General features: G+C 39.5%; 1 protein-coding gene and 2 long non-coding RNA genes across 5 annotated transcripts in view; 1 reads left to right on the forward strand and 2 right to left on the reverse strand.

The window, feature by feature from the left end:
• The window catches only part of LOC116102588, a 3,469-nt gene extending 3,175 nt beyond the window's left edge, over positions 1 to 294 (reverse strand). The window contains exon 1 of the long non-coding RNA XR_004123235.1: positions 139 to 294. This is a non-coding gene — a long non-coding RNA (uncharacterized LOC116102588). The remainder of the gene's footprint in view (positions 1 to 138) is intronic.
• Positions 1 to 12,698, forward strand: part of Nars2 (asparaginyl-tRNA synthetase 2, mitochondrial) — a 110,162-nt gene that overhangs the window by 65,986 nt on the left and 31,478 nt on the right. Inside the window, exons 7-10 of one of the 2 annotated variants that reach the window (XM_031387416.1) lie at positions 118 to 250; positions 7,889 to 7,987; positions 8,093 to 8,130; positions 11,723 to 11,789. In XM_031387416.1, coding sequence (XP_031243276.1) covers positions 118 to 250; positions 7,889 to 7,987; positions 8,093 to 8,130; positions 11,723 to 11,789 — 337 coding nt within the window. The remainder of the gene's footprint in view (positions 1 to 117; positions 251 to 7,888; positions 7,988 to 8,092; positions 8,131 to 11,722; positions 11,790 to 12,698) is intronic. The other variant, XM_031387417.1, reaches the window with a different exon arrangement.
• Positions 2,588 to 12,698, reverse strand: part of LOC116102587 — a 58,879-nt gene continuing 48,768 nt past the window's right edge. The window contains exon 5 of one of the 2 annotated variants that reach the window (XR_004123234.1): positions 2,588 to 2,658. This is a non-coding gene — a long non-coding RNA (uncharacterized LOC116102587). Of the gene's footprint in view, positions 2,659 to 7,702; positions 7,996 to 12,698 lie in introns of those variants that run through there. The other variant, XR_004123233.1, reaches the window with a different exon arrangement.

Here is a 12,698-nt window from a genome sequence, read left to right on the forward strand (position 1 = left end):
TTAGTGGGCTCAGCATGGATGCAAAACCCTTTTTTTTTTTTAAGAGCTGAGAGTATTTTAAATACTTACAATGAATCATGTGTATTCTGTTTTTGTGTTCTTAATCTTGAATTGCAGAGCTTTTACCCAAGTATTTACCTTTGGTCCAACATTCCGAGCTGAGAATTCCCAGAGCCGGAGACACCTGGCTGAATTTTATATGGTTGAAGCAGAGATTTCTTTTGTTGAAAGCCTTCAGGATCTCATGCAGGTAGTGTAAAGTTTGTCATTTTTCAGGGAGCTCTGACATCGTAGTGCTTCTGCATTATAGAGATCGATGGGGTGGAGAAAATTTGAATCCATTTAATTAAAACACCTTAATTCCTACTTCACAGAGCAGTTGAGATTAGGCAGTTGAGTGTGTGTGTGTGTGTGTGTGTGTGTGTGTGTATCTGACTGATACTAATTACTCAGAAATAATTAACTGTTACTATTTTAAATTCTCTCTATCAGTATTATTTGGATAGTCTCTTAGTTTGGATTTATAATGTTCAATTTAATTTAATATAATTTAACATATTTAAAAATAATGAACTGTTAGCTTTACTTTCAATTCATTGTATGTCTTAAACGCCTATTCACCCAGTAAATGAGCATTTTAAACTATAGGCACTAAGATAGGATAGAGCTATGACTTTGTGTCCCTGTCCTCTTCTCTTAAACTTGGTGACATATTTATTGCCATCAGAGTTCTTTCTTTCTTTCTTTCTTTCTTTTATTTTTTTAAGGCATTTATAAGAGAGTGAGACAGACGCAGACAAACAGACAGTCAAAAAAATTGAGAGAGAATGAGAATAAATCCCCATACAGACCAGAGGTCTTAGATCCCCTTGGAGCTTGAGTTATAATCTACTCATCACAGGTGCTGGGATCTGAACTTGGATCTTCAGTAAATAGCAGCTTAGCTATCTCTCCATCCCAGGTTTTTGTTTAAGATTATTTTATTTTATTTTATTTTATTTTATTTTATTTTATATGTATGAGTGTTTTACCTGCAGAAGCCAGAATAGGGTGTCAGAGCTGCTGAAACTAGAGTTGCACACATTTGTGAGCTACCTTGTGAGAACCAAGAATCAAACCTACGCAAGTGGTCTCACCTGCTGAGCCATCTCTCCAGCCTCTGCTGGCAAATGTTTTTTATCATCATCATCATTATTATTATTATTATTATTATTATTATTATTATTATTACTGTTTAATCTTTTTTTACAGTTTAGTCATTATCCCCTTCTCAGTTTGCCCTCTGACAGTTCCTCATCCCCTCATCCCATCCCTCCTCCCCTGTCTACCATCCCTCACCTACCCCACCAGACCTCCCTACTCCCTAGGGCCTCATGTCTATCCTGGGTTAGATGTATCTTCTCTCACTGAGGCCACACCAGGCAGTCCTCTGCTATATATGTGTTGGGGGCCTCATATCAGATAGTGTATGCTGCCTGGTTGGTGGCTCAGTGTCTAAGAGATCTTGGGGGGTCCAGGTCAGTTGAGACTGCTGGTTTTCCTATGGGGTCGCCTCCTCCTCAGCTTCTTCCAGCCTTTCCCTAATTCAACCACAGGGGTCCCTGGCTTCTCTCCATTGGTTGGGTGTAAGTATCTGCATCTAACTCTTTTAGCTGCTTGTTGAGCCTCTCAGAGGGCAGTCATGCTAGGCTCCCGTGTGTAAGCTCACCATAGCATCAGTAATAGTGTCAGGCCTTGGAGTTTCCTTTTGAGCTGGATCCCAATTTGGGCCGGTCATCAGACCTCCTTTCCATCAGTCTCTTCTCCACTTTTGTTCCTGCAGTTATTTTAGACAGGAACAATTCTGGGTCAGAGTTTTTGACTGTGGAACAGCAACCCCATCCCTCCACTTGATGTCTTTCTATTGGAGATGGATTCTGCAAGTTCCCTTTCCCCACTGTTGAGCGTTTTATCTCAGGCCCCTCCCTTTGAGTCCTGAGAGTCCTCTCAGGTCTCTGGTATATTCTAGAGGGTCCTCCCACCTCCTACCTCCTGAGGTTGCCTGTTTCCATTCTTTCTGCTGGCCCTCATTCTCCACCCACCCCCTAATACCCGATCATGTTCCCCTCTTCCCCTTTCTGCCCCCTCTGCTACCCACCTCCCTCCCTCCCTCTTCCTACCATGATTGCTTTCTTCTCCCTCTCCAGTAGGATTGAGGCGTCTTCACTTGGGCCCTTTGGCTTTGTTAACCTTCTTGAGTTCTGTGGATTGAATCCTGGATATTCTGTACTTTTTTTTGGCTAATATCCGATTCTTAGTGAATACTCAGATCCATGCATGTTTTTTTGGGTCTGAGTTACCTCACTCAGAATGATGTTTTCTAGTTCCACCCATTTGCCTGCAAAACTCAGGATATCCTTGTTCTTAATAGCTGAGTAGTATTCCATTGTGTAAATGAACAACATTTTCTGTATCCTTTCTTCCATTGTGGGACATCTGGGTTGTTTCCAGCTTCTGGTTATCACAAATAAGGCTGCTTTGAATATGGTGGAACATGTGCCCCTCTGGCGTGGTGGGACATCTTTTGAGTATATGCCCAGGAGTGGTATAGCTGGGTCTTCAGGTAGATCTATTTCCAATTTCCTGAGGAACCTCCAGAAATGCTCTTGAGAACACTGCCTATAAGAAAAGGATCAAAACACTGAGTAGAGGGCAAAGTTGAAGTTTGGTACCTCAACAGAGATAGCTACCTTTTCTCTGAGGAAGTCAGGAGCTAGAAGTAACTTTCCCTTCTGTGTACAGGAGGGTGGGTTTCTGTGCTTTCCCTTATCACCCAGTTTTTTGACGTGGTTAGCTAGCTGTAAAGAACCACAACCTTGAGTAAGGCAGTGTCTTTGGTCTGGCAGTTCCTGAAGAGTCCATCAGCAAGTGACACTGCCAGATAAGGTATTTATTTGGCCATACATTGTAATGCCTTCCACTGCTGATGTAGGTCAGTATCACTCAGGGGACATTTCTGCTTACCCCTCCTAGGAGCAGGCTGATGGGCAGAGTAGTCACTGCTAGTGTATAATGGCTAAAGACAAAGATGCTTTCAGGGCCTTATCACTCACAAAGTGAATTTCCTTCCCCTGAGGAGTTATTTAGTTCAAAATGCTAGTAATGCCTCTGGAACAACCCTGTTGCTTACCTTATGGAGTTGAACTCTGAGCCTTAAAGGATGGTTTACATTCCTTAAACAGCTTTATTTGAGCCCACCATCCAGTGTTATTTTTCTTCACTTAGATACTGAGAGTATTATAAGGAAAGGAACCACTCTCAGACCTCCCCATATCTGCCTCTATCTCACTTCTACTGCCTCAACATCCACACCAAAGGGAAAGGTTATGAAGATTAATATGTAAATTGTTAGATACGTGACAAGATTGCAAAATACTTTCATTTCCTCAAGTTTTTTCATAAGAACATTGAGAAATGGATAAGTAAATACCACTGTGGTAAATGTAGACAGAATGCAGTTCCGTTTTTCATACTGTGGGTAAAGGTAATTGCTGCCAAGTCTGATGACTTAAGTTTGATGCCTGGGGCACATAGGGCAAAAGAAGAGAACTTACCTTCACAGCAGTGCTATGGCGTCACAAAATTAATTAACAAAATGTAATACTGGGGTTGGAGATGGTTCTGTGGTTAAGGACAATGGCTGCTCTTCTAGAGGACCTGGGTTTGATTCTCAGCACCCATGCAGCAGCTCACAACCATATTTAACTACAGTTCTAGGGGATCTAATGCCTCCTTCTGGTTTCCACATACACAAACCATGCACATGTGCACAGTCATACATACAAGCAGAACACAAATACATATAAAATAAAAAATAAATCATTTTAGAAATGTAATAAAATTTTAAAACATATTTGAATGTGTCATTTCTCTATTCTGTTTTCTCTCATTCATTCATTCTCTGTTGTTAGAGTTGTTTATAGATATTGTAGCTGATGGATTTTTAAGCACTAATGATAAATGTCCAAAAATAACAGCAGTATTTTTGTCCGTAATAGCAGTCATTTTGTCCAGAGTCTTACCACCCTAAGATACTCTTGCTGGTGTTATTTCATATATTTCACAATAAGTCTGGGAGTAATAAACAAGGTCAGATGACCCCAGAGACATGAGCTGTTATGTGTCCAGTGGCTTTGGATGAGGAGGCAACTCTTCTGACACTCTGAGAAACACACAGTGGTTTCCTATGACAGTTTTTATTTTTGTCTGTTTTATTAGTATCACATTCATGTAAAATATATGTTTTAAGGCATATATCCACCTGTTGCTATGACTGCAGTCAAAATATAGAACAATTTTGTTCTTACAACATAGCTCCGACTTGTTGCTGCCTTGCGTTCTAACACCTCCTACTGTCAGCTGCTCATCTTCCCTGTCTCTCTTGTGTAATTTGCCCTTTGAAGACTGTCATGTGAACATTACTGTGCGCATATCTGACTGTTCTGCCACTTAGTGTACTATATATCAGATTCTCCTGTTGTCTGGATAATTCTCTGACACAGGTGCACCACAGTCATTTACCATTTCATACTGAAGAACATTTGCAGTCTTGGAAAGCAATGAAAAAAAATTCTATAAACCTTCCAGTGTAGGTTCTGTGAGAAGATAGTTTTCATCTCTCTTGGGTGAGGCCCAAGGAGTGAGGTGGTGAGATTTAAGTTTGATGTTTAGTTTTTTTCAGGAATCTGTCTTGTTTACAGGGTGACAGCACTGTGTTATATTCCTGCAAGCAATAGGCACAGACCAGTTTATCTACTCAGCATTAGTACTTAGTCAAGGATGTGCTTGTACCCGAGTCTGAAAGAGACGCGCTAATGCTTGTATATGTGTGATTCTATTAGCTATGCACCAGCATGTGGCTCTAGTTTTATTTTGTGTTTTCCCAATGTATCTTGAGGCTTTCTATGTTAGACATCTTTTCATCTGCCTAGTAGCCATCAATTTCTAGTCTTTGGTCAAGTTGTTCTTGTTGAACTTTGATTGTTTCGATTTTTTGAGATGGCACCACTGTGTAGCCTTGGATGGCCTTGAATTCAGGCATTCTGCCCCTCCACCCCCTGAATGCTGGGAAGATGTGCACCTCCACACCTGGCCCTTTGTTGTTGAGCATTGAGATTTCTTCATTTTCATGTGCATCCTTTTTCAGATACATAATTTGCAAGTATTTCTCCTAGCATTGGCAGTTTGTCTTTTCATTCTCTTAGAGAAAGGGGTTAAGCTATGGTGAATATTAATTTGCCAATTTAGATTTGGGTATGATAGCACAAATATATAGTCCTTGACTTGAGAGGCAGAGGCAGAAAGATTATAAGATCCAGGCTAGTCTAAGCTACAAAGTGAGGCTGATTCAAAAAGACAAAACAAGAATTACTTTAAAAATTAAATCTTAAAGACCCTGTCTTATAATAAAAAAATAAAAATAAAAAGGAGAACACCCATTCAGGCAGTTTCCTTCATAATTGCACAAGGAGACCTCTGACTGATATTTTGAGTCTTAGTGCTGACTCATGAAGCCAACAACGACTAAGCATAGAGATTGGGTAAGAATGAGTCTCAGCACCAGCAAGATGGCTTGGAATGGATACAGCTTTTGGCCATGTAGTCTTGATGAAGTTCAAGCCCAGGAAGCCTTAGAGGAAAAAGAGAACCAGCTTGTGAAAGTCGTCCTCTGACCTCTACCATGGACCGTGTATGTGCTGACACATATGTGCTGACACAGCCACTCAGTTAACTATAATCATACACTCAATATTAAAAGAGAATATTTAAGTTTGGGTGGCAGATTTCCTACTTAACTTACTCTACTTGTGGTACTCAGGATATATTGTCGAATGACTCAAAATATAAATCTTTTTTCTAAAGACAGAAAAAAGTAACCTCCTGCTTTTCCTTTTCTCCCAGTGTGTTTAAGGTTTGACTCTGAGTGTTATAAAATTTTTTCTTCATGAATTACAAGTAATTAATTATTAAAGACGTAATTTTTATATACATCTTGTATTCACCCCTCCTTGTAGTTCCTGGTTTTATCAGATGTGTTTATAGAACTTAGTCTGAAAGTCAGAGTTTGGGATGGAGGACAGGGATTTCCATCTTCAAATTAAATTTTGTACTTGTAAGATAGCAGTTAACGACCCAGGTGGTTAAAGACTTGTTCTTCCACAGTCCAGAAGGACCACGCAGTCCAGCTGTTCTTTTCCCTCCTCATATGGTGGCTTTGCTCTGTAATTGAGGGATATCACTCAGGTACTTGCCTTTGTCTATCTCACTGCTGTGTGGGAAGGTGATAGAGGCTGGACCTGGACGTGGAAGGCCTTTAACCACCAGTTGGTTTACTCCTCTTTTCTCAAGTCTCCTGACTCTACTCCCTCTTCACTAGAGTGCTCTACTTTTCTTTTTCTTTTAGAATGTAAACATTAGAGTTTGGGTTTTTTGAAACAGGTTCTCATATATCCTAGAATGATCTTGAACCTTTGACCCTACCTTCACCTCTCCAGTGCTAGGATTAGAGGTGTGCCTGTAACTGCCACTGCCACACTGTCCAGTTTATGCAATGTTAGTGGTCTAAGCAAGCACTCCCACAGCTTTGCCACACTCCTAGCCCTATGCATATCAGTAGTTTACATTTTTATATTGCATCAATAGTCAACTGTCTCTCCTCTCCCAAGAATACAAAGCCCTTTGAACACTTTGGCTTGGTTTTATTTATTCCCTTCAAATTTTTCTTTTCTTTTCTTTTCTTTTTAAAAGATTTATTTATTTATTTTATGTGTATGAGTACACTGTAGCTGTACAGATGGCCGTGAGCCATCATGTGGCTGCTGGGAATTGAACTCAGGACCTCTGCTGGTTCCCTCCCGTGTAATACACTGTAGCTGTCTTCAGACGCACCAGAAGAGGGCGTCAGATCTCATCAGGATGGTTGTGAGCCACCATGTGGTTGCTGGGATCTGAACTCAGGACCTTCGGAAGAGCAGTCAGTGCTCTTACCTGCTGAGCCATCTCGCCAGCCCCCCTTCAACTTTTATTTACTCTTATTTCATTTGTGGATTCTTCTTGTCTTTCTACCCCCCAAATTAGTTGTCATTACTGTTTATGCTATTGGTAACTTAGAAACTCAGATTCTTAGCTAGGTGTGGTGGCAGGCAGCACTAATAATCCCAGTCCTCTCTGTGAGTTCGAGAGCAGACTGATTTGCATAGTGAGTTCCAGACCAGCCAGGGCTGCTGAGACCCTGTCTCAGAAGATATAAGCAATTAAAGAAATAAAATACTTGAGAAATATTTTTCATTCTAGTAACTGCTTTCTTCTACAGAAAACATGTCACCCATGAGTCTTATAGGGATATGCTTGATAGAATTAATTCTCATATACTAATTTGTATTTTATATTTTAAGAAATAAAGATATATACAATTATTAGATGCATGTTGTTGCTTCTCAAAATTTCAAGTTTCCTTTCATTTACCATTGACTGACTGAATCACTTCACAAAAAGTTCTCTCTTCACAAAATCTAATATCATGAATATTTCTCTGAACCAAGAGCTAAGCTAATATATAGGATTATTTAATATAATTCTCACAACAGTCCTGTGAATGAGGTGCTACGATTGTCTTAATTCTGCAAGTGAGTTCATTAATAAATAAAGAGATATTAGTCAATGGTGGCTGTTCATTTGACAACTCTTTTCAATACCAATATTGATCTGAGTCACTGTAATACATTCAGGGATTAACAAGCTTAGCAGAGTTTTAGTTGCTGGAAGCTAGAGGAAAGTCCTTCAAGCCCTGAAGCCTTTGAGGTCTTTGTGTAAAACTGCTGCTCAGGCGATTGTGTCTCATTCCTCTTAGGTCATGGAGGAACTCTTCAAGGTAACCACCGAGATAGTTCTCTCATGCTGTCCTGAAGATGTTGAACTCTGTCATCAATTCATAGCTTCTGGCCAGAAGGTAATAAGCTTGTGAATACAGCCAAATACATAGCTCTTTAAGTATATTAATTATATATAGTGAATATAATTACATTTAAACTCTGTTCTCTTTTGTCTTATCAAGGGCAGACTAGAACATATGCTTAAAAACAACTTCCTAATGTAAGTAGATATTATAATTTTTCTGGATTTTGCTCATACTAGACTACCGTTTCACATTGAGTTATATTTTTTGTTACTATATCTCTGTGTTTATCATACCAGATAGAAGCAAGATCCATATTCTAATTATCTATTATTGATCTTACACTTAGCTCATAGTTGATAACCCATGTGTCATTACATAAATGACTCAAGGCAAAATAAAAGAATATAGAAATTGTGGTTTGTGTTACTAAAATTCATACCTTATATAGTAATCCCTTGGTATCCCTGGAGATTAATTCCCAGAACCCCAGATATACTAAAAATTTACATGGTTAAGGCCCTCGATAAAATGGTATACTACTTGCATATAATCCATAGCCATCTACCATATCACCTCTAGAGTACTTATAATATCTCATACCAACTATCATCGTGAGTATATCAAATACCATGATTAAATCCCCAAAGAAAAGTAAGTAAATCACAATGCTTTTCCTTTTTTTCCTCAAGCACTTTGGGAACAGTTTATGGAAAGGCAAAGAAATATCCTTTATGCATATCAAGAAACATACTTAGAGAGACTTTTAGAAGCCCATTAAGGATATCCCATGTCAGAGCTGTAATCTGAACTTGAAAGCCATGCTTTAACTAGGGGGGAGTGGGGGGTGAGTGGAAATGGAGATCATTATTCCCAGAATAAATGTTTGAATCATTATTTCTTCATAGTGAAACATAGCAACTGTATAAAAACTACTGCTTCTTAACATTTCTCAGTAAGTGGTAGATCATACGAAGTAATTGATGGACTAGAACAATTGAGCGCTAAGGAAAGAGCTGCAAACTATTTTTCATGTATAAATACTTAATTTTTGAATGTACTTATCACATTATAAAAGTTGATCATATTTTAAGTCAAAGCAATTAGTATTATTCGTAGTGGAGTCAGAAGAGCAGAGTGCCTATGATTCCTACTCTGGTGGAACACATGTAAATATAAGCGCTAGACACTATCTTAGCCATTGAAAGCAGGACCTGAGTCAGTAGACTGCCTCTTACTTTACATACGAGATCTCTGCCAAGTTGCTCATATTCTCCCTGAGCTTCAGATTCCCTTCTGCACAATACTCAACTCTTAAATTGCTACTCCCACAAGCAGCCACCACTACTGTCTCCTTAGAAATGCTCAGAGTGTAATTTGAGTAGAATGTTCCCTGGAGAACAAAGTCTGTCACTCAAAACATGGCTTTGAGAGCTGGCTTTATTTGTATGTAAAAACATTTTCTAGTTCATTTGTATAGATAAGAAATTCAGAACCTAAGTTTGTACTGTGTAGATTGAGTTCTGGGTTCTTCAGAAAGCTTTGTAGATTTTTTTTTTTTAAATCATCCAGAATACTGTCACAGTATCTTATATTTTGCAAGGAAACTGGTGTTTCTTTGCTATGAGCATGTTCATATGCTTCTGGTACATGTACATTTTTATGACCTTGTGAAAGGGAGTCCATTACATTTGGCAGTATACTTCAGAATACATAAAAATTACATTTTGATCCAATAATCCTATTTTCTCATATGCATCAGAGAGGTATTTAGTCATGATTTATAGTAGCAAAATATTGGAAATATCTGAAATACCATTAATGGGTAATTAGTTAAAGTAAATATACATGCATAAATGTACTTAGAATGTTCTGTTTTAATTCAAAAGATGAAGTTCTGGACGAGCAGTGGTGGCACTCGCCTCTAATCCCAGCACATGTGAAGCAGAAGCAGGCAGATCTCTCAGCTTGAGGCCAGCTTGGTCTACAGAGTTCCAAGATAGCCAGGGCTACAAAGAGAAACCCTGTTTCAAAACAGGTTTTGGCAGTGGATGTAGCTCAGTTGGTAGAGAGCTTCTCTCACAAGCATAAAGAATGTCATCATGTTCAGTTCTCAACATCACATAAAACTGTATGTGGTGGCATTTGCTAGTAATCTCAGTGCTCAGGAAGTAGAGGCAGGAGGATCAGGAGTTCAGGGTTATCTTCAGCTAGCCCGGACCACATGAGAGCTTGTTGTATAAAACAAAGTTTTCATCACAATACAATGATCGATAACATACAGTCTTGAGTAAAAGTGTATATGATATATGCTCTGACATTTACTAAGATAGGTATTATAAATATTCACATATGTATTCATGATCTCCTAAAAGAGCACACAGGTGAGTAGTAACAGTGCATATAATATTAAGAGGAGGGGCTGGGGAAATGCCTCAGAAACTCAGAGCACTTGCTGTTCTTACAAAAGACCCAGATTCAATTCTCAGCACACACATAGTGGCTCACAGCCATCTATAACTCCAGTTCCAGAGGCCCAATGCCTTCTTGTGTCCTCCATAGGCACCAGCACACATGTAGTATTCATACATATACACAGATGGTCATAAAATACAACATAAAGTAAAATTAAAAAGGTGAGAAGAAACGAATTCAGTAGCTGTGGAACAAGGCAGGAGATACATTGCTTCTATTGTCCTCCCTCCCTTTCTTCCTTCCCTTCCTTTTTCTCTCTAACCATCTTCTCCCTTTGTTGCTCAGACTAGCCTTGAACGCCTGGGCTTAAGCAGTCCTCCTACCTCAGCTTTTAGGTGTGCAGGCTCATGCAATGGAGTTTTTTCATGTTAGGCATGAGAAGTTTCTTAGTGAGAAAACCAATGCTAGTTTTCCTCAACTTACAGTCAGTCCTAGAATGCTTAGACTGTGTTACGAAGGCATTTTCCAAGGCCTGAAGAAGTGCTCATGATCTGCCTGCCTTCTCACCAAACTCCTGGGATGTCCCTCTTGCTCAGTAGGCTCCAGTCACACTGACTTTTTTGTTCCTTCAGTGGGACAGACTGTTCTCACTGTACAGTTCTTTTCATCTAGTATATTCCTCCCAGTTATTTATGCAGTTCTTTTTTTTAAATTCATTTTCTGATACAGGTTTCTCTTCAGATGTCACCAACTCAGTGCATTTCCTAAACATCTCCTCTAAAATGGCAGACACCTGCTCTGCTGTATCTTTCTTCGTAATAGTTCTCTATCATTGTTATTTGTTTAACTTGCCCCATACCGCCATGCATGCATCTTGGCCTCAAGAAGATGCCCTCTGCCTTCACATACACACATCTTGGCTCCAAGAAGGCGGAAGCTTTATTTTGTTTATATCATTTTCCAGTACCTAAAGTAATGCTTAGCATCTAGTAGCTGTGACATACATGTTTGCTAGATGAATAAATAATTGATAACTTTTAGAAAGGCCTTTTGCTCTTTGAGCCTCAATATTTCATACCTTTTAGTAGAACATCGGTACAGCATGGATATTGAGAAGCTCTGCTTTCTGCCATGACTCTTGTGTATATTGCGTTGCATGCCGGTCAGGAGTGGGACTATTTAGCAGCCACTTTTCTTCATGCACATCTCATTTCCATAAGGTTAGGTCAGCCTGAACTCCTGATTACTTGGTACTCACTCATGGCTTCACAGATTATATCGGAATCGGTTTGGTTTTTTCTGGTTTATACAGGCCTAGTGTAAAATTGATCTACTGTGTTAACCTTTCTTCACTTTGGTGTTGTTTTCTCCCAGCATGTCTTATACGGAAGCAATTGAGATCTTAAAACAAGCATCCCAGAACTTCGCCTTTACACCCAAGGTAGTGTGTGTGTGTGTGTGTGTGTGTGTGTGTGTGTGTGTGTGTTATTAGTGACATAAGTATTTGGGGAACTGTGCAGAGACTTAGTGAGTTTTTGTTGAACATGATTGAGAATAACTTTGAGATGAGTCTGACTGTGGAGAGCTGGCCTGGAACCCACAGAGACCTGCCTTCTCCTACCTCTCAAGTGCCGGGCTTAAAGGTGTACACCACCCTGTGTGGTAATAAAAATGATTTTAGAAGAGAATTCTATCATTTGGAACAGAAATAATTAAAGGCTTTAAAGGAGTATACCAAGCTTAGCAAGATGAACATTCAAAAGGAAAAATGATAACCATAGATTATTACTGTAGAAGTCAAGTAGCTTAGTGTTTCTATATGCATATTCTAACTAATGTTGAAAGCTGATAGACAAAGAAGTTATAGGATTAAATATATTTGGACAACATATTAAACTGATACACACAAGCCTAGTAACTAATGAAAACCTGTTATGAGTGACTGATTATCACTGCAACAGATTAGATTCTTATCCAATAAATCCAGTGAGACAGATTCATGGGAGCAGTTGTACAAGTGCACACTCTGTGATATGGACTGCAGGAGTGCACACTCTGTGATATGGACTGCAGGAGTGCATGCTCTGTGATATGGACTGCAGGAGTCTATACTCTGTGATATGGACTGCAGGAGTGCACACTCTGTGATATGGACTTCAGGAGTGCACGCTCTGTGATATGGACTGCAGGAGTGCACACTCTGTGATATGGACTGCAGGAGTGCACGCTCTGTGATATGGACTGCAGGAGTGCACGCTCTGTGATATGGACTGCAGGAGTCTACACTCTGTGATATGGACTGCAGGAGTGCACGCTCTGTGATATGGACTGCAGGAGTGCACGCTCTGTG

This window comes from Mastomys coucha, unplaced genomic scaffold (genome assembly GCF_008632895.1).
Source record: "Mastomys coucha isolate ucsf_1 unplaced genomic scaffold, UCSF_Mcou_1 pScaffold21, whole genome shotgun sequence".
Classification (NCBI taxonomy): Eukaryota; Metazoa; Chordata; class Mammalia; order Rodentia; family Muridae; genus Mastomys; species Mastomys coucha.